This window comes from Thermobia domestica, chromosome 8 (assembly GCF_964235325.1).
Source record: "Thermobia domestica chromosome 8, izTheDome1.hap1.1, whole genome shotgun sequence".
Classification (NCBI taxonomy): domain Eukaryota; kingdom Metazoa; phylum Arthropoda; class Insecta; order Zygentoma; family Lepismatidae; genus Thermobia; species Thermobia domestica.
The window spans coordinates 251,169,270-251,196,108 of record NC_137461.1 but is presented as its reverse complement, the minus strand read 5'-3'; the positions used below and the strand labels follow the sequence as shown (position 1 = coordinate 251,196,108).

Here is a 26,839-nt window from a genome sequence, read left to right as displayed (position 1 = left end):
AGAGGTGCATTAACAAATTAGGTGATTTTTGAGCTTCCCATACAAAGATTGCATTTTTTTCAGTCTTTTAAAGTAATACGTTGAATTGTAATAAAACAAAGATTATTTTTCATTGTTACTCTAGTACGAATGTGTATGAAAGCCTCGGAAGTCAAACATAATAAACATATAGGCTATAACGGATTGACGAGGGAATGATATTTATTTATTTAACAATCACCAGATGCAGCTCAGAGGCTATTTTATACTGGATATGTAACAACAACATGGAAAGGATTGGGAAGGTATCGGCCAGGGCCTGTTTTAGTAGGTACCCTCCCAGCATTTGCCTGGTAGGACTGAGGGAAACACTGGAAAACCCCAGTCAGGATGGTCGGCAGCGGGAATCGAATCCATGACCTCCCGAATGCAAAGCCAACGTTGTACCAATTGAGCCACTTGATATACGTAATGAACAAAGAGAAGAACATGTTATTTTAGAGAAGGCTACGGCGTCGAAACTTAAATTTGTTTTGTGCATTTGTTCAATAAATATATTATAATCTTCCCAATGTGTTATTTGTTTGAACTCACACACATAGTACAATAAATTCTGTATGTCCGGTAACAGTTTTTCGTTGTTTTTGTAATTTTAATTCACAATAAAAAATATTGCTTATAATGCATATGAAAGTTAAAACTTAACTGCAACTTATTATATACATGGTTTAATTTTTGGGATTCATAATAAAAATTAAAATTGTTTGAAGTATGTTTTCGAAATTAATGTTTATTTTCGAGGTTTTGTATTATCTGCATCCACTACTACTTAAATGAGTTTTTGTATAGACTGGAATAGTGATGTCGTCATTTCCTTTCCGTTACCATGGTGATCGCCATGTTTTTTTCTATACAAATGCGTGAAGTTAATGAAGCCAAAAAGCTTATTTCTAAAAGCTCCAGATCCCTAAGTAATAAGGTAGAAATCGAAAAGTTAATGTAAGCACAATTATCATGTAATCCACCATAAGAAGCAATTATACGCAATATAAACTCCCTGATGTGTAGATTGACAAACTGTCGACACAGAGAAAGCTATAAAAATATATGATTTTTAGAAAAGAAAAAAGTCTTTTAGAATAATATTAATTCTATTGGGGCATTTATACTTCTAATGTCTACTCTTTATAATGGGAGTGCACATTATTATTTCTAAAGTATACAACACTAAAAAAGAAAGAAAAGTCTAGCCTTTACAAATATTCAATCCAGAACATCAGTGGATATAGGTAACATCTTTTCTTATATTCTCTATCAACTTTTTTTTTTTTTTTTTTTTTAAAGCATTTAGAAAACGTACAATAATTACACATCCAATTATGATTGGTTCAGTATATATTTTAAACAACTGTTAAACAATAATCCTCTTTAAATTTGCAATAGTATATCATACTCATATTATTGAATCAAAAATTTTCCGGAATTATTTAAAGTTAATATCTGATTATGAACAGGGTGAGTACACTTTAAAGTTTAATTTAACCTGAAAAAATATAAATTCTCAAAATATACATCAGAGGGAAAATTTCACAAGACATGTGAACTCGCTGATTTCAGTTTTAATGATTGTCATGCACCTAACATAATTTAACATATTTCTTTTCTAATTACCTTTTCTGTCCTTTTTTTTTTTTTCAGTTTCAATCATTAGAAATATTTAAAAAGAAACATAAGTATTTGTTCGACTCTAATGTTTGCAGTTCCGAAATATTTCATCACTGTTTTCGTTTTGTACATAGGTTCTTTAGGTATTTAGGCTACTTGTTTAGAAAATAAAACGGCGATCACCATGGCAACGAGAAGGATGTGACGTCACACTATTTCAGTCTAATGTAGAAAAGCGAAACAAAACCTGCTTTATCAATTTAAAGCAGAATTTGGAAAAAAGCCCAAAATTTCCCAAGAAAAAAAAGCGAAGCAGAAAAAAATGTTTCCCCCCTCTGCCCCCCAAAAAGACGGGTTTTTTCCGAACCCTTGCATCTCTATTTGGGATTGAAATAAGTTAACGACTGGCAATCAATTCAAAATTCAAGGAAATACTTTCACTTAAATGGCCTAATTAACATTTAATATTAATTCCTAACGTTTTATCTTCAGTTCGTGACTTGTATTACGCGAGAAGAAAGATTTGATTTAAATAAAAAAAATCAACAAAAATGATTTTTTTTAAAAAAATCATGATTTTTTCCCACCTTGAGTATAACTAAGTGTGCACATATAGCACACAAACTGAAATGCATAGACCACAAATGCTATCCAACCGAGTCAGGGCAGGAGTGCGTCTGTAGGTAGCAGGCGCGTTAGGGACCGTGAGTATACGTATAAACGACGCTAGTGGAAAAACACTAGATGGCATAAAACTCATGCCTTGTGCAACAGAAATTTTCGACACTTCTATGAACACTTTGTACACTGCCTTCACATAGCATTTCACTTCATTATGTCTTTTTCTATGAACTACTATGTGGTATATATAAAAAAAAAACGTATCTCGTATTTCTTCTTTCTTATACTACATATAAGAAGATATATCTCGATATATTTTTACTACTTGTACAATCCTATTGTAAAATCAAGTAGGATATCTCTTCTGTGGATTTTACAAATTTATGCCCACATAAAATGAAATAGCACCCAAAAGTTGCCCATTTCACCGCATTTGGATCAAATGCAATTGTCTAATTCGGTTACACTCTACATTTCTGTTTCCCTTCCATTATTACATCATACACGTTCTAGATTAACTACTAAGACAATAGGTATGGAACTGCCATATTATGCTCTACTGCCTGTTTATCTATGTTTCATCAATATGCTAACTCATATAGTCCAGAATTTAGCTTCATTTTTCTACCGAATTAATCACCCTACTGTTACTTTCATATTCACATTTCGTCTGATTCTTCACTAGTCCCTTATTAATCACTCTACAGTAATGACCTTTCTAACATTTGTTACACTCATTATCACATTTACTCTGATTTTGTTCATATCTCCGTAAATTTTGTATTTCGGGGCCGCCATCTGCAGCAGTTAACCCAATCTCAACTATGCAAAAGAAGACAATTTAATGTTCCCAAGCCCAAATCTTTTAGGGGACAATAAGAAGGAAATTAATGGGGGTTGACTGCTATATCGCTGGACCAATTTTAGGAAATTTACCAGGTCAATCGGAGATTTTATTTCAAGGAAGGAATGCACGGAAGTCCGGTAAGGGGAATAGTAAAAGTTAAGGAAATGGTTGTTGTTGATGTTATAAGCGGAACTGTAAGTGGAGGCGGATGGACTATTTCGCGGAGAGGTACACTTGTTTTACTATACGGATCTATAGATTGTAAAACGGGCAAGTCTCTAATTTGCCCATTTTATGTCGATAACATAACCCAACTAACCCTGCGGGGCTTCTAACCCGTTCCTCCTCCTCCTCCTCCTACTACTACTACTACTATAACAACAACTACTACTATGAATAAGTGGTAATAGAACACACAACAAACCCAGATCATGTTGTATTCACACTCCAACATGGAGTGAGAATACAGAGTGATCTGCGTTTCATATGTGTTCTATTACTACTTGTACACCAAATAGAATCATTTTTCTATGTAGTGCAACAGTAAGAAGTATCCACGTGCACGGGACATGCGATACGTATGTGTTTTCAAATCCCCCCACATAGTCATACACTAAGTACAAGGGCACATTATTATTCCCATACGATATAAAAAACAGATATTCCTAGAAAAACACCCTAAGTACAAGGGCAAGAACTCAGTCTATTACCTACTTTTTAACATCCTAGATAGTCAATGAATAATTCCTGAAAGTATGGCGTTTCTCGTCCTTCCCTAAATGGGAAGTACGGCTCCTTAACTATAACCGCAAAGAATTTTGCCCCCCCAAATCCAAATATCCTAACCTAACCTACCTAAACCATCAAAAAAACGGAGAAAATATAGCAAGAAAGCACGAAATTTAAGCAAACTATTCTTGCTCCGAGTTCCAAAAATAGGGTTAAGTTCCAAAGTTGGGCGTCCGTTTCCAGCAATATTTTTAAAATTTACAGGAAAGATATGGATAATTTGATCGTTTGTGTGCTTGATAATATATAATAGTCTCGAAAAATCTGTTTGTTATATATAATCGGTTATAAACATGGACTATACGCCGAGCGGAGGGAACTACTTGGCGCAAGGTAACCTAACAGTTGCATTGTGGGAAAGTAACGAGCATTTATGTTATCAACATGGCGAATGTACAAGGGCAATGAACTAATAGTTTTAACATTTGTGAAGCAATACGTTGATAACGAGCAAAATCTTTTAAAAGTTCGTGAAGAGCATGGATTAATGAACCTAATAACAAATTGCAGAAAATGTGGAAAGGAGATAAGAGCGAAAAAACGTGGCGAAAGCGGACGCCCAACTTCGGAATAAATGCCCAAAAATATGCCAAATTAAAGGATTGCACATTTTCAACGATTATTTCGAATAGTGTGCCAAAACATGACCTGCACGCAACCGTCTACGGAACTGATTCGCACGCAACCGTCTACGGAACTTATTCGATAGTTCTAGAATGCTGGTCCACACACATTAGCAGCTAGGTTGGTTCTTTTCTTTATCAAAGTTCAATACTCGATTTTTAATTACAACTCAATGGATGCGAACCAGTGCTCTAAAACCCTGCCGAATTCATCCTACTAATTTTAAATTATGTCATAAATCTGAACGATATTGGATTAAAATGAATCAAACCATGCCCCTTACTTACCATTTTATCAACAACTCTTCTGTACTATTACAATTTGTCTATTATAGTTTTAGTCTTCCACTAGATAATCTTTCTTTAGTTGTCAATGTCTTTTTATTTGAATATCTACGCAGGGAATTTAATGAAAATTTTAAAAACAAACGAAATGATTGTCCTTCAGTCAGCAAAGCAGCTCTTCACACTGTCATTTCATCAACACAATACTTCCAAATATGTTACGAAAAATTCAAATGCCAAAGTAAAGTTTTTGCCAAATATGTGTGTGAACAGATAAAGATTTATGGGGTCATTCCGTAATCGCACTCTATACATAATAATAATAATAATAATAATAATAATAATAATAATAATAATAATAAAACATACATATAGAGCAAGGCCCAAGGGGGTAATAATTCCCCCTTTGGAGATCTTTTGCCATTATATTAGTATTAGTAGTGTTCATCAAAAAAATAGTTGTGGTGTTGTGGTGGTCAACATATAAGTGTAACACCTGGGTCCTAGCAGAGGCGGCCTTTGGGGGTGGCGACTGGGGCATCCGCCCCAGGCCCCGCGATAGGATATTCTCTTGTCACAGTCAGCTCAAATATGCGGGGCCTCTGCAACATTCTAATGTGCCGTAGCTTAGAGTTAAGTGAATACTTTGGCCAATAATACGTGTGGTGGATTTCTTCGGAAACCAGTTTTCATAAACCAGAACTTCTTACTCAATATTTTACTTTTAGAAGCCTTAACCTTCGAGTAGTCGCACCGCGGTCAAAAGCACCTCAGGGAAATTATTTTTGATCGTGTGTCCATTCTGTTTGTCCGACAGACTTCTCCGTCTAGTTAATCTTCCCCCTCACCTTCCCGAACATTCCTGCTCAATCACTCCGTTATCCGTTGTTTAGTTTAACTACTAGTGATTGTTTAGTGATTCTGCGGTGCTTTCCACCGCGCGCGACTAACTGTGTAATGTTTTTTCTCAGTGTTTCGCTCTGCACATGACCTTTGCTTTGGAGATGTTTTAAGCTTTATAAACATAAATATTATTTTAATGGACGGAAGAGAGGTCGACAGAGTTAAAAACTGATACCAAGTGTGAAAAAAGAGAAAATTAGAAATGAACAGCTTAAAACAACCTAGGGAAATGTTAGGAATGGGCTATTTGGATAAATCAGCCGAGATGATCTCGTGGAAGTTTTGTTTGAGGAAGATCATAAGAAATACATATATGTAAGTGAGTGAACACGAAAGGTGAAGTGAGGAGTCTGCGAGCGAATCTGAAGATCTTAAACCAGAAATGACCAGCGATTCCCCGAATGTAGTCAGAGCAGGAGAGGACGAAATAAGCGACGACGAAGTGTAGAACAGTGTAAATTTGAAGATAACCTAAAATAATTAAATGTAGTGCTGTATAGGTGAAGTTTCAAAATAACAGGACCGTAAAATAATTAAATGTAAATTTGATTTGATTTCAAATTAGCGCCCTTTTCAGCATCAAGGCTATGTAAGAAGTGGACCTACTGCTTAACGTGGGATCCGAACCACATGAGCTACCACCGGGAATCGAACCCGGAAGTCCCACGGCAAAGGCGTGTATGCTAATTGCTTAGCTACGAGTGAGCTCTAATTGAATATAAAATGCGCTGTGAAGCTTTGTTTTAGTGTTATGTTTATGTAGTATATTTTTTTACTACAGTGAAACCTCTCTAAAGCGGACAGGCGTGGGGAATCAAAAATTGTCCGCTATAGAGAGGTGTCTGCCTTAAAGAGGTTTCAATATTTTCTTACGTAAATTAGTAAACATTGTAATATGCAATTAGATTTTTTTTGCATAAATCATGTATTTACGATTATTACCAAAATGTTACTGTACCTGCATTATCCTCTGCCATCCAATACTCTATGTTCGAGGCACAATATGGAAATGAGATGTTATAGTTCTCTGCACTTTACATTTATCATTACTTACTGCGTTCTCAGTATGTTCTTTAATTTGAGGATTAATTGCAGTCCAGTAGTGTCTTTTTTGAGACAATATGTGTACCTGCGGGCAAGAACTACCGAACTTGTCTTCTGCTTAGAGATTCCAGCGGGACAGCAGGATAATGTGCCATCCCAAATAGGGGGCAACTGTCAATCACTTTTGTGTCTAAAACAGGTTGGGTGGGAATATAATGCAACTAAAGGACATGAGAGTGTTGTTCAACAGAGAAGCTTTGTCTGGGTTGCTGAGCAGACAGTTGAGGAAGCAAAATGTTGTCAAAATACTTCCTTGCTGACACATGTATGAATTACTAAAAATGTGTTTTACAGTTCTTTTCAACTTGTTTCTAGAGAAAGTGTCCGTAATACGGAGGAAAATAGTACCTATTAAAGACAGAAAAGACTGTTCGTGTCCGTACTAGAGAGTGTCCGCTTTAGAGAGGTTTGCCAATATGTTTTTTCCTATTACAGTGTTTGGGGATTACAAAATATGTCCGTTAAGGGAGGTGTCCGCTTTATAGAGGTGTCCGTTAGTAGAGGTTTCACTGTAATTTACTATTGCATTTCTAATTTTAGACGAATCAGAGTTAACAAAAACAAAAGATCGTCATCAGATTTAGAATTTTCAATAAAACCAGTGCGTTGCTATCTATCTAAAGAAATATGTAACGAAAAAAACATTTTATTCCAAATAAGAAATAAAAAAACAGTACATGTCTAATTGTAGGTTCCTCTAATAGTTATTACTGTAAAACTTATCATCATAATAAAAATGTTATTCCCTCTTAATCAGAAAATATACAAAATTACGTTTCTAATACAAGAAAAATGTTTAAAACGATATTTGCAACACATTATGTTCGTGCGGTCCTTTTGACCGCGCGCGACTACTCGCATTACTTTTTAGCGCGACTTCTCGAGGGTTAAATTCCAAAAATCTACACAATTATTACTTGAGTTTCGGATTAACAATGGGTCAGCAAACAAGGCGACGCTAATACCATGCACGTGACACTAAATGGCCTTATCTCAACTTTTCTTTGTTGTCGAAATAGAGTGAGAAGTCATGTTGTTTGTTGCTTTTGGGTCAGTGGTCCTGTTGCTACGGACACCTCTGAGTCATCGCTTCCAAGAAATAGTTCCTATTGCACGCCTTGTGTAGCACCTCAGTTTGGCTTCGGAATTCGGACCGCGCAGTCGTAGTGAGATGTGGATACGTAATATTATGATTAGTGTGTGTCTTCCGATTATTCGTTTGTTGGGCAAAGAATAAGTGACCATCATGAGTGACAGAGACAGAGACAAATTCCGTAAATACGAAAGTGGGGCTGCAAAAGCCAAGAAACGGAAATATAAAGATTTCATTCAGAAGCAAAAGGGATCTTTGGACAAGCTTGTTGTAGCGGTAAAATCAGCGGATCAACAGCAAAAACTTGAGAACACGAATGATGATTTGTCTGTGACTGTGAGCGACCGGTCTGATGCGACAGACCAGGTTGTGATACCAAGTTTTGCGTCCGACGAAGAAAACAAACTAGCCGGCAACAAAACTATTTCTACGCCCTATTGTCCCACAACCAACAATGAAAAATTGGTGCAATTCTCTGGGGACAACGTTGTTGCAACAGACCCAGAAAGTGACCTCTCCTGTGAAAGCGCGACCATTCCTCTGCATACTTCTGACACTCTTCAAACGACGAGTACACTGTTCGAGGACATATACGATCCAGGTAATTGGAAATATATTAACAGTGAAGTGCGTGACATGTTAGTGGAGAAGCGTCCAATCAGGCTAAGTGACTGTGAATATCCAAAGGACGAAGGTAACAGACATTTTTCGAACAATTTCTTTACACGGAGGATAGCGAACGGAGAAACAGTGGATAGGCGATGGCTAAGTTATTCGAAGATCAGAGACAGAGTATTTTGCTTTCCTTGTAAGTTGTTTGGCACGACAGCTACTAAAGGCCAGTTAGCAAACGAAGGCTGCTGCGACTGGAAGCATCTTGGCGATAAACTTCAGCACCACGAAGTATCTGTAAATCACGTTAAGTGCATGACAGCGTGGTTGGAATCAGCTCGGAGAATGTCCAATGGTAGCACAATAGATAACATGATGCTAGAACGAATTAGAAAAGAAAAGCTGCATTGGCGCGCAGTGTTAACAAGAATTCTAGCGATTGTACAGTACCTTGCCGAAAACAACAGCGCATTTCGTGGGAGAACGGAGAAACTTTATGCGCCGATCAATGGTCAGTTTTTAGGCTTAGTTGAGATGCTGGCCAAATTCGATCCAACCATGCAAGAACATCTCCGCCGAATTAAGAACGACGAGGCTCACGACCATTACCTCGGTCATAGGATCCAAAACGAGCTTATCGACCTGATGGCGTCAGAAGGAAAGGGGAAAATTATTGATAAAGTGAAACTTGCTAAATATTTTGCCGTCATCCTTGACTGCACGCCTGATGTTGGCCACAAAGAGCAGATGTCCCTAATATTGCGTTTTGTGGACGTATCAGATCCGGAAGTGAAGGTGGTGGAGCACTTCATCGAATTCCTGGATGTGGACAAAACAACAGGAAAGGGGTTGTCTGAAGCTCTTCTTGCCGCACTGGCGAACCTCGGTCTGGACATCGCCGATTGTCGTGGCCAGGGGTACGACAATGGTGCGAACATGATGGGAAAACACCAAGGAGTTCAAGTGCACATTCTTCGCATGAACAGTAGAGCATTTTACACTCCGAGTGGCTACCATAATTTGAACCTTGTTTTAGTAGACATGGCTTTATGCAACTCCCAAGCAGTGACGTTTTTTGGTGTCATACAGAGAATATATAAATGCTTTGCTGCCTCGGCTGAAAGGTGGAAAATTTTGGAAGAAACCGTGCCTTTTATGACTACAAAATCACTTTCAGAAACGCGGTGGGAGTGCCGCCTGGAAAGTGTGAAAGCGCTGCGTTATCAGACGAAAGAAATCAGGGAGGCACTGTTGACTGTCGCAGATACCGCCAATGATCCGCTAGTAAAAAGTGAAGCCGAATGTCCTGCAAATTATGAGCTCGAAAGCTTTGACTTTATTCTGAGCTTAATCATATGGTATGACATTTTATTTGCTGTGAATGCTGTCAGCAAAACTTTGCAATCAGCTGACATGCAGCTCGATGTGGCAATACAGCAAATCAAAGGCCTTGTTACTTTCTTGAGAAAGTACCGGGAAACCGGATTCTCCGATGCTATGATCGCAGCAAAGGAAATTGCGTCCGAAATGAACGTAGCTCAGAAATTCAAGGAACGAAGAGTCAGATGCAAGAAAAAACAATTCGATTATGAGGGTAACGACGAAGAAAAATCTTCGCCGGAGGAGTCCTTCAGAACAGGATATTTCTTATGGATAGTGGATTAAGCAATTACCTCAATGGAAAAAAGATTCAAACAACTGGAAGAGTATGCTTCAATCTTTGGATTTCTATACAGCTTGAAGGGTTTGAACGAGGATTGTTTGTTAAAGTGCTGCATGGATTTGGACAACATGTTACGCGCAGAAGATTCACGCGATTTGGACGGAATTGACTTGTGCGCAGAATTGAAGATTTTTCGAGAAAGGCTTCCTGATAACAGCAATGCCGCCCAAGTGTGTCTTCAGTACGTTTGGCCCATTCGAGATTCATTTCCCAACATCGTTATTGCATACAGAATTATGTTGACAATTCTTGTGACAGTTTCCAGCGCGGAAAGAAGCTTTTCGAAGTTGAAACTTATCAAAAACTATCTACAATCAACAATGTCGCAAAGCAGATTGTGCGGTTTAGCTATTTTGTCCATCGAAAAAGAAAGTTGCCTCAACAATGGACTACGAGGACCTTATCAACGATTTTGCACAGCGAAAAGCCAGAAAAGTGGACTTCCGTCTGTGACCGTCAAAGCGGCTGCTTCGTAAGTCAGTGATAGTTTTATTATGTGTTCTAGTTTGTTGATTTTGCATGCATGTAAAATGTTTCCGAATCATTAATGTCGTAAGTTATATCGATCCCCATGCCATAAGGACCCCCTCTTCGCCTACCGAACCCCCCGCCCGGGGCCCCGCATACTACTAAGGCCGCCTCTGGTCCTAGGACCCTTAACCCTCTAGCACCCATGTATTTTAACAGATGGGATCTAATTAAATGACCGTTATTCCAACACTGGAACAAGTTACATCTCGATCGATTTGTAAAAATGTATGTTTTCAGTTTACGTAATGAACAGGATATTCCTGCGTACAAAGGAAACATAATTGAGGAATATTTAAGAAAATTTCCCTAGAAAAAGTCCTAGATGGAAAGGGCAATATGTTGGGAAATGGTAGTATTAGTGATTCTAAGCAAACTAAAAGTTCATATGAACATAGGTCCTAATGTCAACGGTTTGAGAGCTACAGGTTGTGAATCATTTTTGACTTTGTTGCGTATTGTTCACCCTGTAACTATTTTACAGAATGAAAGGTGATTGAATGACCCTTCCAACGGTATTCAGCATGTGGCAGTGTTGTCTTTGGAAGGGAAGCTATTGACGGGAATTTGAGAAAGTTAAGGTTATTTAAAGAAATTGGATGGCAACACTGATTCTAAATATCCCTCAATAACTTCTCTTCCAAAGATACCACTGCCACACAGTGTTGCCAGAGCTACTGATTTTGCAGGAAATCTCCTGCATTTTCTACGTTCTACTGATCTACTGCGGAAGATAATGAAAAGTGAACAATCTCCTGCTTTTTCTCTACTTCGAGAAGTTAAAGAAATATATTATTATTAATATTGAATTTTCATATTTTTCCTTACATAAAAAAAGGAAATTTCTCTGTATGCATACACAAAGCTTCGTAGAGCATATAGTTCTAGAGGTTTGCTGTATATAATATGAATACAAGAATACAACTATACGTCATTTTGTATATGCATGATGGTTGGCGATATTTATGACTTACAGTAAGATTTACGAGTATGTGTTGTTATAGATTGGGACTTGGGTTGGAATAGTAGCTCAGATCACCTCTTCACGATCGTCAGCGAAAAATCGTCTTACGTCACGATCACCTGCGAGTGTATCATATACAGGAACCGATCCAGGACGGACTCCTGGGGAAGGGGGGGTTGTAATACTTAGAGCTACTTTTAAGAGCTCCAAACTCTGGGATAGGTTTTATTTATATATAAAATTTTAAAAAGTTTCATCTTCTGGGAGGTGATCGCCCCCTGGATCCGCTACTGATCATATAGCTATACTATCGCTAGGTGCATGATAAGATATTTTCTCACCCCACTTTGCTCTTTCACTACGTCTTACTACACATAGGTATGTATCAAACATTATTAATATAAAGGGGGCATGAGGGTCTTTCTACCTCCAAAAGATTACCTGGGGGCGCGGTGGCTCAGTGGTAGAGCGTTCACCTCCAGTGCTTGGGGTCCCTGGTTCGATCCCAGCTCGCGCCGTGTGGACTTTGTGGTGGACAAACACCGTGCTCGTGGGTTTTCTCGGGGTTCTCCCGTTTCCTCCCACTTTCTTCATTTCACTCATCTCTCATCATCACCGTCTCCTTTAGCCTAACCGGCATAATCGTGGGACGTAAAACTTAAAGATTTCATTTTCATTTTTTCCAAAAGATTACCTAATCATCGGATATTTTTTTTTATAAAACTTATCTTGAAGTAATTAAAATTCAAATTTATGTTTTGCATGTATTGTTTTATTTTGAAATGAAAGTAATAATGAATTCTGGACTGCTTGTTTGTCCACTGTCCCCTTAAGAGTGGCAATTTTTTTGTTCCCCTGGATTTGTACTCAAACTCCGTAACTTTTTGTGTCTACTGCTTTCTCGTTTTTTATCTTCCAGTCTTCTGCTTTTCTAACTGATCGGTCTGGCAACACTGCTGCCACATATTGCATATCGTTGCAAAGGTCATAACATCAGTTTTTAAAGCAGCTTTGTGGCACCTCTGTAGAACAACTACAGGGTGAGCAATACGCAATATAAAATAAAAGATGATTTACAACCTGTAGCTCTTAAATCGTTGAGATTAGGACCTATATTCATATGATCTTTTTTGCATATAATCATTTAGTCTACCATTTCCCAAAATATTGCCCTTCCTCCTGGGATACCCTATATATATATATGTGTGTATAGGGTATATATATGTGTGTATATATATATGTGTGTGTATATATATGTGTGTATATAGGGTGTTAATGAAACTATACCGACTAACTTTAAGAGGAGATTCCTCACATCAAAATAAGAGAACAAGTTTCTATGAACCTATGGCAAAATTTGCATAGTTTCAGAGCTAGGGCTGTCCAAAATCTCGAAGAAGACAAATTTCAAGAGCCCTAATTAGGGATGACCAGAACCGGTTCCTTGTGGAACCGGTTTTCGGGTCTGAACGGATCCGGTTCTAGAAGATCCGGTTCCGGAACCGGTTTTTCGGATCCAGGTCTAGAACCGGTTTTTCGGATCCAGGTCTGGAACCGGTTCTTCGGATCCAGTCTGGAACCGGATCCGGAACCGGTTCTGAAAACCGGACCTCCAAGAACCGGTTCCGCTGGAACCGAAACTCTATGACCATCCCTACGCTAAACCCGAGCTGCTGGCAGGCTGTGAACAGTATGCTAGATGAAATGGTGGAAGCGACAGGCAGGCGCCCAGGCGGCGACAGCTTGTCTCATTTGGCTAAATAAACTGAGTAACTTTCAAATTCATTGGCTAAACAGGCAAACTGGCCAACTCATTTGGCTAAACACTCACTAGTGGTCCAAAATTTTTTTCTGGGGGGCACAAGCGGGTCTGGGAGGAAAAGGCACAAGCGCATGGTCCTCTTTGCATTTCTTTTGAAGATGAACTTTGTTCCTCCTTTACCGGTCTTTGGGGGCTTTCGGATCCAGGTCTGGAACCGGTTCCTAAGATCCGGTTCTGGAACCGGGTTTTCGGATCCAGGTCTGGAACCGGTTCCTAAGATCCGGTTCTGGAACAGGGTTTTTGGATCCAGGTCCGGAACCGGTTCCAGATCCGGTTCTGAAAACCGGATCTCCGAGAACCGGTTCCGCAGGAACCGGAACTTTGTGGCCATCCCCAGCCCTAATTCGAATTCGAGAGGCTGTGGATGGTGGTCCTTCTCAGGATAAAGGAAGTCATGCTTACGCAACCCAAAAGTGCATGTTTCATTAATGTTCAATGGGTGTACAGATTATTCCTTGTAGGGTGAAATTCCCAGACATGCCATCAACAGAATTTTAAGATATGCTCTGACTTTAATTGGTCCAAAGTAGGCAAACTATATGCCTTCATAGCAGTGAACATGGAATCATTTGGCGCGATGTCGGAAGTGTCAAGGATCGTCAGCAGCACGGTTTCTCGTATTCGGGAAAACGCATGGTGAGATGTTTTCTTTCACGCTTATAAGTGAAGGAATCGTGAAATATACCCTGAAGAAATACATATCATCACACGTTATTCCGAACACAAAGAAACATTGAGCTGCCGGTTCCTAACATTTCCGACTTCCCTCCGAAGCATTGGATGTTCATTGTTGTCAAGGTTTATCTCCTGCTTCCTTTGGACTCTTCATGAAATCAGGGTATTTCTGTAAACTCTATTGAAAACATATTTGAGAATTACACCCTGTAGGGAATACTCTCTACACCTATTGACAATTGATAAAATATGCACTTTTCGATTATGCATGCATGGCTTCCTTTACGCTGATAAGAACTACCATCCACTGTCTCTCGAATTCGAAATAGGGCCTCTTGAAATTTGGCTTTTTCGCGATTTTGGACAGCCCTAGCTCTGAAACTATGCACTTTTCGTCATAGGTCCATATGAACTTTTTCTCTTATTTTGATGTGAGGAATCACCTCTTACAGTTTGTCGGTATAGTTCATTAACACCCCATATATATATATATACACAGTGAAACCTCTCTAAAGCGGACAGCCATGGGGAATCAAAAATTGTCCGCTATAGAAAGGTGTCCGTCTTAGAGAGGTTTCGATATTTTCTTACGTAAATTAGTAAGTAAGGTGATATGTAATTACAAACTATTGAAGGTAATTTATCAAACCGTTCTGTGACTGTTGGCATGTCGACATCTGCGGATTCTCCACAAATCGCTTTGAAAGAAATTTTGTGTCTAATCCGAAACTTCTCTAACCACTCGTTCGAGACCTTGAAATCCGAAACATTCATTTCTGTTGCTACCTCCAAATTCTTAGCTTTTAGCATCGACCCTAACACAGGAATTTTTTTCATTCCGCACTCTAGAAAAACATTCACTTGCACACCAACTTTGTTCAAAGCAATGAGACACTATTTTCATTGTCATTTTCACACCACAACTTTATTAATTTGTCTTGGTTTTATATTATCTCAGGTGCTTGTGTTTTACCGATACAAAAATTTTCAGCTATCCTTTGCACACCTCAGTATTCTTCGAAACTTCAATCAATTCGATTTTAACATTAGCGCTTCTTGTGGCATTTCGAAAGCTCACAACAACTTACACCTTATTGCTTATTCGATGCGGAATGACTTAAAAAGATTTCTGTCTACAAATAGAGGCACTAAGACAATATGCGAATACGCGGACAAAAAATACCAAACATGTCTTCTGCTTGATTCACAGTAGAATGATGTGTCATCCCAAATGGCAGGCAACTGTCAATAACTTTTGATTCTAAAACAGGTTGGGTGGGAGTGGAATGCAAGCAAAGGATATGAGGGTGTTGTTAAACAAAGACGCTTCATCTGAGTTTCTGAACAGCCAGTTGACGAGGAAAAATGTTATTACAATGTTTCTTTGGTAATACATGTATGTATTTCTGAAAATGTAATTTTTCTGTACTTTCCAACTTGTTTCTAGAGAAAGTGTCCGTACTATGGAGGTAAATAATACCTATAATGGGGCGTTTACACTTAGTCGATTTGCGTTCGATTCAGTTGAATTGACGTCACTTTCAACTTAATCGACCGTGTAAACAGGACTTCAACTTAATCGAAAGCGACTAATCGACTAGCAACTGAATTGAAAGACGTTCTATTTTCTGTGGTCGATTCTATTTTCTTTTGCTATAACACCGCAAATTGTACCAATTACTTTTTGCTTGGACATCTTTAAAGTTGCCAGTTGATTTCGAATCGACCAGAGGAGAGCGAGTCGACAAGCAGCATTCAATTTCGGTTGAAACAATTGAACACATCCATAGATCTCATTCGGTCTAGTTGCTTCGATTTAGTCGCATATGCAGCGAGTCGATTTAGCCGTGCGACTAAATCGACTAAGTGTAAACGCCCCATAAGAGACAGAAAAGACTGTCCGTGTCCGTACTAGAGAGTGTCCGCTTTAGAGAGGTGTCCGTTAGTAGAGGTTTCACACTATATATATATATATATATATATATATATATATATATGTGTGTGTGTGTGTGTGTGTGTGTGTGTGTTCAATGTGATTGTTTTCATCTTTGTAGTTCATGATTTTGTTTTTTTATAGTGAAAATATAAGAATTTATTACCTCAAACAACTAGGATGTAGTTATTTAATCACAGCGTTTGAAATATGTGTGGCTGGTTGATTGAAGTTACAGCAGAGAAATACACTTATACAGGTAAGAAAATAACATAGTTTAATGCCTTTACTTAAAAAAGGATCTTTCTATTCTTGTTAGCAGCAACAAACTTATCAACAACTTCTTCAAGATCTAACGATTTAGCAATTTTCTTCAATATATAGCAATCCTAAGTTTTTCAAGTAATTCAATTGCGTATATGTCTTTAATCTTTTCAAACATGAGAATAACCTTTCACATGTAGCACTAGAAACTGATAGATACGGATGGTCATAAAGTTGATACCTAGGGTGTAGGTTTCTAGTAATGCATTTTTGTAGGCACACACACACACACACACACAAAATCAATGAAATTCGTCAAGAAATCAACTTTGGTTTTCTCTCGTCTTCATACAACGCAATTGTGTTTGGGATGATTTTGAGTTCACATTTGAATATTTCCAGATCACTTCTATAACGCTGGGCCATAGGCTCTACAATGTTGTAATTTAGAAAGTTTTCACTTTTTGGATGTAGAGCGGTGATTGATCTAATGAATTTGCTACATGATTTAAAGAGTTTCCGTCTCAGTGATTGTCTTATCAATAGTAGGCAGAAAGATGTCTTAGTATATGATCTTTAGAAAATTCGCTTTCTGCCTCCAATGAAGGAAGAGATTCTTCCAAAATGAATTTATGATATTTCGATGGCGATTGTCTAGCTCCTTTCTACGAGGAGCCCTTATAGTCTGTTTCCAGCTCTGAAATTTCAAAACCATTTTCCTTGCACACTTGATCTCTAAACACACTTGATAAATTTGTTCGAATGTTGTTTGTTGAGAGTCATATTCTCCAGACCTCATCTTCGACAGCGTTTGAACTAGTGAATCTACAAGAATCAAACCTTCCGACAAGCCTACATCTACTTGAGATAATGCGAAGCTCAAAGTTATAGCATGGAAGCCGTCATCTCAAATTTTACCAGCCAGAAAACATTCTTTCTTTTACAGCACACATTAATTTACGGCATGGAATGTTGGAAGTAAGTAAATATACCAAGTTCCAGATTAGGTTTAATACCTCATAATAATATACATAGTTGTTTGGTAGATAAACTGTAATAATAATAATAATAATAATAATAATAATAATAATAATAATAATAATAATAATAATAATAATAATAATAATAATAATAATAATAATAATAAAGTAAAAAGTAATGGAGAAAGGACAAATGTTCTTAAGGGACAAACGTCGCACAGAAACAGGAACTGAACTCTAACGGGAACTGAACTTTGATTTGCCGTCCCAGCTCACTTTACATTTTAAGCTCTTGAAGCTTAAGTTTCACTTTAAAGTAAATTGTCAATAATTATCATGTATTGTTAATATTTCAGAAAAATATCCCTATTTCATGCTCTACAAATTTGGTAGCCTAATCAGTGACGAAATTGTACGTTTGGTGCCCAGGGCAAATTTTTCGATTAGCACCCCATTCATCTACATCTACACCATTAAACCAGGGGCGGGTCTAGGGGGAGTGATCACCCCCCAAGAACAGGAATCTTTCTTATTTTATATATAAATAAAACCCATCCCAGAGTTTGGAGCTCTTAAAAATAGCTCTAAGTAGCAGTATTACAACCCCCGCCCCCCGCAGAAGTTCGTCCTGGATCCGTCACACAGATTAGTTTGCTGGCGCCCGGGATAACTGCTTCGGTTACAGCCTCTTGTTTTGATCTGAGTATAGTTCAATTATTTTTGGTTATTTTTACCCCTGAGCTCTAAAACTGAGTAATGAATTTGCCTTTATTTCATTAAAATGATTAAACGAATACTCTTTGAAGCAAAAAGAGGAGATGTGTTTCTTGCCCTAACAGGTCTATCAAACAGACATTTCGAACAGACATTTCGATGGGGACTCCTTACAACAAAAGAAGCATACGTGGCCTCTTACTTTCATTAGTTTTTTTTTTAACCTTCACTTAGGTTTTAGAATTTGACGTGAATTCAAACTCAAACACTTCACACCTACACCGAGCGGTAGAACATCAACTTAAGATTCGGATGATGGTGTGATCGATCCCTCGTGAGTAAATATTTCGACTGAGGAGCTTACCAAGATTCTTCCTCGGTGTCAGTAGGGAAATGTTTATGAACCTATTGACTCATTTCCCTAATTTGTATCCTCTAGTCCTCGATGTTTCAAAGCCTTAAAATAAATTCAAATGTAGTTGAAGTAACTTAACACTACTATCCTGTAGTCGATGCTAAATTAATGTTATTAGTTTTGAGATTATATTTGAAAGAGGGGCATTAATTAGTATATCGTGTTGAAAATTCATGTCACCGCTGATTTGCTGTTCTGTATAATTCCTACAATGTAATTTGCTCAGAAATGCTTAATGCTTAATTTTCTCAGAAATGCATATTTTGATGAAGAACAAATACAATTATGTGATAAAAGTGGGTATTCACTGACTGAACTTACTGAATGAAATATCTGCGGACCAGTTTCACAAACTCCTGAAATCTCTCTGATTACTAAACATCAGATAATGGCATGATACAACCTGGTCACGGGGAGTAACTACCACTTTTACACAAAATAGCATTACTACTGCGACCAAGTTGTATCATCTCGGTATCTTACTTGATGGTTAGTAATCAGGAGACTGTAACACTGGCTCTGTGATAAACTTTGGAATTTATCTAGTAGTAGCAGTTTAGGATTAAGCTACACTTAAAGTCACTAAAAAGAAAATACTTCTGAACGATTTATTTATAAAGAATCACTGATTTTTGTTAGCCTCATTTTCCCGGGCTTTAGTTAGTAGTATAGGTCTACCAAGTGCTGACTCCGTTTTCCTTGGAGATCGCTAGTATCGTTTGTTAACATCACAGAAGAAGGTTTTTACAGAGTCGCCAACGACAAAGAACGTTAGGAAACCAGACGTACTAGAGAGAAGACCAGAAGGTAGTCGAGAAGAACCAGTATTAATAGCAAATAGTAGGTGTTGGTAGTATTCAGTACCTTAATTTTCTCGAACGATTTGGATACGAACAACAGAGAGAATGGCAGAAATAAAAAAATTTGCTCTCTTCTTTTACTGTATATTAAACAAGACGGCTTGATATTAAGATTATTTAATAATAATAATAATAATAATAATAATAATAATAATAATAATAATAATTATTATTATTATTATTATTATTATTATTATTATTATTATTATTATTATTATTATTATTATTATTATTATTATTATTATTATTATTATTTAATGGATTCTACGCGTTTGTTCTATGTTGCCATAGACAATGGAAATTAATTACTTTGTGTACTAAGACTTCTTTCGTCCAACACAAGTGTAATGTTTTACTGTATTGCATGCTATTTGTAAGTAAGAATCTCTTTATTTTAGCATGACTTTGAACATCGAAGCGAATGAGAATGCGACTGATTTTGCTTTTTTTCTGGTTCTTTGTCGAAAACAAAGAAGATAACCAGAAAAGGGAAAAGATTGAAAGAAACGTTCAGATGGTGAGGCCAATGCATGCACCCTACAGATTTCGATGAATTAGAACTTGCTGTTCTACAAGCAAAATCAAGCCTGGAGCTTTTTACTTGGAACGCAGACTATTGCAACATACGCTATTCTGCGGCTGGTAACTGTTGTCGAGAGATGGTTTGGTAATAGTTTCACTTGTGGCCACTATCAACTCACGGTTTGTCGACCTATAGCAGTATCACTCCGTGTGAGTAGGGGGCACAAGGGGGCCAAGAATTTGAGCAAGGTGGACTAGCCTCCAGGCCTTCCCCTGGCTCCGCCACTGATAATAAAAATGTATTTATGTGTCCTATTTTATGTTCAACATAAACTGAAAATTTCATCTTGATCCATCAAATAGCAGCAGAGGAAATATGCTTTTCTATAGTTTTCACAGGGTTTACAATATAAATTTTCTTAGAAGTACGAGTATGACTGTGTTAATGTTTCGACCGTCAGTGGAATACTAGAACACGTTATATCTTGATCGATTTGTAAGAGGGTAGGCTTTCAGTTTACGTTATGAACGGGGCATTTCTGCGTACAATGGAAAAATCATTGAGGGATATTTAAGAAAATTTCCCTAGATAAATCCCTTTCTCGCGATTCGTTATTATTTGGCAACACTGCAAACTAGATAAATAATAAAATGTATTTATGTATTCTGTTTCATGTTAATCTTAAACTGAAAATTTCGTTCGATCCATCAAATAGCATCAGAGGAAATATGTATTTTATAGTCTTCACAATGTTCATAATAATTAATTTTCATGGAAGTAGGAGTATGACTGTGTCAATGTACAGTTATTACGTGACAACACTGCAAACTATGTGAATAATAAAATATTTTATATATAACCTAAACTAAAAATTTCGTCTTGATCCATCAAATGGCAGCAGAGGAAATATGTATCCTATTTTATAGTTTTCACAGGGTTGATAATAATTGAATCATTAAGTTCGAAAACCATTCATCTCCATCGAAACTAATTTTACAGGAGAGACAAAAAATTAAATTAGTCAATATACATCTGACATATAGGGCTGATTTCATTTTTTGAATGTAGAGTATGGCTGTTTACATAATATTCCACCACTTTGATGTGATAATAACCCGTTTTGTTTCATTAAAACACAAAACTAAGAATTGGAGATGACATGTTTTCGTACAAAACAGGAAAACATATTTTACATTATGTTAAAGAAACAAAAATATTATTCATTCATCATTTACAGCTTGAAATAAATGTATTATATATGTTACAGATTACATGGGAATGGTTATGGCTATCACTGTATTAGTGTTAACAATTAACGGAAAACTAAATTAACTCTATAAGGTCAGACAACCTTTTGGAACATGGTTATAACAGTTAGCAAACTAAGATTGTAGATTTAGAAATCCTCTTCTGGATCATGACAATTTGTGATGGACCACAAAATAATTTCATCATAGAAAGGCCAAAACTTACGTGGGATGAATTTTAGCACTTTCTTAATGTCTTTAATTTTCTTCTGATTTATGGACACTTTTCAAGAATATCGTTCCTTTACTGGTAACCACTTTAAGAGTACTTTTTTAAAACAGAGTAAACCTGAATGTACATAAACCACCAATGAAATGAGATACTTCAACTTCATCTGGAGTCGAGCTTTTGTAACTAAAACTGTTTTAATTGGGTACCTGGTTGCTGTTTATCAATTCTTGTTTTTCCATAGAGTTATGTTAAGAATACAGTTTTCTTATAATGCTCCGATTACCAGCTTTTGAAATCAAGTATCACATTTGTTGTTACCTCTTTTACAGTGCACTTCTGCTATGTGGTTCATTATTCTATCAGTGTGGCATAGTGATGAGAAATATATACACGATCTTTCCTTTGAATTTTTCTCTTCACAACCTCAAAATTAGTGTTGCCACGAGACGAGACGAGATTTCAGGCTACGTCTCGTCTCGTGCAAAGCATGTCTCGTCTCGAAAAGATATGCTCGTCTCGTCTCGAAGGGTTCTGTATCGTCTCGTCTCGTTTGTCTCGTCTTGTCTCGTAAAATATTGTGGCATATCATACGAAAGAAAGTAAAATGTAGCAGAGTAAGCAATTATTACTTGCAGTGTATTAAGAAATCCTAAAACAAATCTAATGCTAAAAGCAAGTAATGACACCGATTTACTGTACGTCATGTAACATTTTTATTCACTTTGCAATTCATGCATTCCTCTACCGAGTAAAAGCAGTGTTGTAATAAATATTTCTAGGGTTCTTTTTCAAATTCAGCAACAGAGTCCTGAGTCTCTATATCTTTGGGAAGTTTATTGTAAAGCATGACATCCGAGTATTTACACCCTTTTCATATAATACTGTTCTGTGTTCTACAATAGAAAAGTTTTGTTTGTTTCTTGTATTATGATCATTAGAGACCGGATGTTAGGCAAAATGCCTATTCTTTAATATTAAAGATATGGTCAAAAATAACGTTTTAAAGTTTTTATAGGTTGTTACAGTTTCAATTTAAGCCAATTTTATTTTGCGTATTTTGCCTATTTGGCCCCTTCCTGCCTAAATAATTGCTTTAGTGCCTAATGTTGCCTATTCTATGCATTTTCTTCGAAATAAGGCTTTATTGGTAAAAATATATAATTTAGTATCTCAAGAAAGGATTCTGCCTCTTCGAGAAATAATTGCTGTTTGTAGTAATAAGATGCAATAAAACTTTGGACTGCTATGTGTACTAATAAAGTGCTGTAAAACTTTGGACTGCTGTGTGTACTGATTAAAATGTAGAGAATTTGGACTGTTATATGTAGTGATAAAGCGCTGTATAGAATGTATTTACAAAATACACATGGAATACATGTCAACCAACCTTCGTTTTTATATATACATTAAAAAATATTAACAAACAGGTATGTTTCTATATTCTTTGAACAATATCTATGACTTGAATTTATTTTTTTATTGTATTGAGTATTTATCTTCGTTATTTCGAGTTACACTTTAGTGCCTATTTTACTGCCTATTTTTTAAATTTTAAGTGCCTATTTGCCTGCCTATTTTCTAGGTTTTTAATGCCTAAACATCCGGTCTCTAATGATCATGTTGCTGTTCTACTCGCGTAAGGACACCTTTAAAGTGTCTGTTTACAAATATCAACAGATTTAAAATATACAAACAGAGTACTGGAAGTACACGAAGGTTTTTAAATATTGGTTTGCAGTGATCTTTTGGTTTAGCAGTTGCCATAATTCTTATTAATCGTTTCTGTATTGTAAAAATAATTTTGGCCTTGTGTGCATTTCCCCAAAATATAATACCATATGTTAAATTCGACTGGAATAATCCAAAGTAAATTGTTTTTTAAAGTAGACTCTCTTAAAACACTGTAAATACTTTAATTGCGAACTAGATTTGGTTTTATTTTTCACTAAGTTTAGTTATTTGCACATCTCAGGAGAGATTTTTATCTATCTAAATTCCTAAGAACTTAGTTGAGTTTACATAGTCCATTTCGTTATTTTGAATTACAATGTTCACAGGCTGTGTATGTTTGTTGTGATGAAACTCGATTGCTTGTGTCTTTTCAATATTTAATTTAAGCTTATTTCCTTTAACCCAGTGAGATAGTTTACAAAGGATTTCGTTTGCACTACCTTCAACAGCCTCATTTGTTTCACCTTTTACCATAATATTAACGTCATCTGTATAAAGGGATGCCTCTGCTGGAACCCGGGTTCGATTCCCGGTGGGAGCTCATGTGGTTCGGATTCCACGTTAATCAGTAGGACCACGTCTCATATAGCCTCGCTGCTGAACGGGACGATAAACTCAAAATCACAGCACATCACATCGCTTCTGCTGGAGCAATATTACTTGGTAGGTCGTTAATATATATAAAAAATAATAGCGGCCCTAATATGGATCCTTGTGATACTCTATATGATATTTCTTGTTTCCCTGATACGTAGTATGTAGTTTGGTTTGTACATCTGTTAGTGTATGTAATTTCTACTACTTGCTGCTGATTTTTCTGATATGATTGAAACCATTTGGACACAATGCCTCTTATTCCATAATCTTGTAGCTTTAAGAGAAGATTTTTATGTGACACTAAGTGAAATGCTTTGGAAAGATCAAGGAAAACACTTATACATTTCTCCGTACAATCTAAACTTTTCTATATAATTTCTACGAAGATATATATTGCGGTTTCCGTCGATTTCTCTTTTAGGAAGCCGTGTTGCTCGTGTGTTATTAGATCATGTTTAAGTAAAAAGGATGCTAGCCGGACACTCATTGTGGTTTCTAAGATTTTTGAGAAGGTTGAGAGAAGCAAAATAGGCCTATAATTTTCAAGCGCTGATTTATCGGCTTTTTTATGTATTGGTTTTACTTTTGAAATTTTTAATATACTTGGGAATTCTTCACTCGAGAACTACATATTTATGAGGAAACACAAGGAGTCAGCAATACTTTTAATGTTTTTCTTTACAATACTTGGCGGTGTGCCATTACGCCAGCTGACCATTTACTTTTCGTTTTCTTCACCACTTTTATTATTTCTGCATTAGTAGCTGGATGTAGATACATTTTATTGTTGCAAATTTTTGAGAATATTTTCGAAGTGGAGAATGCTGGATCATTACTGTACATTTGTGATAAGTTGGTGTAGTAGTTATTAAATAGGTCAGCAGTTGATTTTCTCATTCGTTATATTATGACAGATTCCCAGTATCGAGAAATCCCCCAGGAAGGTTTTATGTTTTCTTGGCACATTGTATAATAGAAAATATTTCAAAGCAACAACTTTGCTGTTGTGCGGTTACATTATATTCTTTTGAAAATACTGTTGTTCTGGTATTCTACAAAGAATACAAGTTCCAAACATGTCTGCTGGTATGTTATCATAAAACTCTTGAAATTATTGCGTAGGACATGTATTCTTATTAAATCTGCACACAGATAATCACACTTTATATAGTATGTAATATATATCTTTTAATTCCCGTAAAACTAAATAATCTGTTATATTTTTGTGCTTTTGTCTAGTGGCTAAGTTGATAATAGTGGCACATTCGCACTGAAATCCTCGTTTCTCAGTTATTCTGAAGAATAATAGCAAATAAAATGAAGCCAGTTAGACAAAAGACAATTGCAACAAGGAAAGGGATTGCTGTTGTGAACAATCGAAAATTCTGTGTAATGTGCTACGCACAAAACAAAACTGATATGAGGATAAGAAATTTCTTCGAAAAAAGCTTCATAAAAACTTTCAGGTCAAAGAACTTCGGCAAGGAAGTGACACTGCAAAACTGCACCGCTTAACATAAATTTGCACCCAAATTCCCACAGAATGCAACACAATCATACACGGTCTATCGCTGGGACTACCAAAGTTCACAAAGTTACCACGATTGCAAAGTTAGTATGTTGAATCATATGCGGAAAATTGTATACTCTTGGTGGATAATTCATCGTATTTAAAGCGTACTGCTGCACGGTAGTATGAAGCAGACATCATATTTAACGAGGAGATGTGCGTATTTTGCTAGAAACAGCGAAAATGGAGATCATTAAAAAGGAATGAATGTTTCATGAGAATATATGGTGACATGTGTTACTAGAATTGCTGAACATGGAACAGCTATTCGAAAGGAAGATGAATCACTACAGTTATAGATACGAGAAGTGGATCTGATAGTAGCCGAAATGATGTACCACAACTTATACCGTAAGGACTATACAAGAAATGACAAAACACTAACCTAGTGAAAATGAAACATTCAAAAAATGCTTACATGTCACATGAGAAAGCTTTTATGTAGATTTATGCATATGTCCAGCGAACATAATTAAGTACAATGCAGAAAGGTCAAGTTCTATCCAGGAAAAATATCAATGCATGTTCAGGCCGGTAGCCAGCCTAAAAATGTAGGGGGGCCGGCTGCAGTTACGGGGGCCCGATCCAACCATATTATAGTTCATCACCATATTATAGTTTATTTGCAAGCCTACCGTGAAAATTTTAGTTGGAGCCCGCAAAAATTTAGGGGGGACCGGCCACCTAGACCCCCCTTTGATACGGGCCTGTGCATGTTCAAGACGAAGACCCAGTCAGTGATAATCAGGCATGCAAAATGTGTGGATTCAAGAGAAGTTGCTGGGGCATTTCCCATGTGCACTACTAGATTCGCGAGAAGAAACTTTTTCTAGGAAAATTTTCTTAAATATGATTCAATTTTTTCCTTTGTACGCAGAAATGTCCCGCTTATTACGTAAACTGAAAACCTACACTGTTACAAATCGACCGAGGTATAACTTGTTCCAGTGTTGCACTAATGGTCTTATCTACGGTCATTTAATGAGATCCCATCGATGTCTGTAAAATACACGGGTGCTAGAGGGTTAAGGGCCCCAGGACTCGGGTGTTGCACTTATATGTTGATCAATAACTATTTTTTTTGATTCTAATGAATCTAAGGAACATTACTAATATGGTGGCAAAAGTTCACCAAGGGGGGATTTATAACCCCCTTGGCCCCCTTGATCTTATCTGGTTGTGCTGTGCCGCTACAAACGAATGATAATTAGAAAGAACTAGAACTACATTACAAAAAGGATACTGTCAAATGGGATATATATATATATATATATATATATATATATATATATATATATATATATATATATATATATTGTTGATAAAGCTAGACAGTCGCGGTTTCGGTTGGTGGTTAATAGATGACGTCCCATGCATTAGATGTAAATATAGGAGCACATGAGTGAAAATTACATTGTGGGAAGAAAGAAAAGATATACCCTGGGAAACGTCATTGAAAATCAAAATAAGAAATGACATGTAATCTATAGGCAAGAATAATGACCCTAATTTACTTGAGAAGAATATACGTTGATTACAC

At 36.8% G+C, this 26,839-nt stretch overlaps 2 protein-coding genes across 2 annotated transcripts in view; one reads left to right on the top strand and one right to left on the bottom strand.

The window, feature by feature from the left end:
- Positions 1-5,023, bottom strand: part of LOC145693535 (mitochondrial import inner membrane translocase subunit TIM14) — a 33,235-nt gene extending 28,212 nt beyond the window's left edge. The window contains exon 1 of the mRNA XM_081769613.1: positions 4,813-5,023. Within this exon, the coding sequence (XP_081625739.1) occupies positions 4,813-4,815 (3 nt within the window). The 5' untranslated portion in view covers positions 4,816-5,023. The remainder of the gene's footprint in view (positions 1-4,812) is intronic.
- Positions 5,024-8,062: 3,039 nt separating this feature from the next.
- Positions 8,063-10,186, top strand: LOC145692544 (zinc finger MYM-type protein 1-like). The gene has a single exon (XM_081767854.1). It carries the CDS (start codon positions 8,063-8,065, stop codon positions 10,184-10,186), a length of 2,124 nt encoding a protein of 707 aa, XP_081623980.1.
- The last annotated feature ends 16,653 nt before the right edge of the window (positions 10,187-26,839 follow it).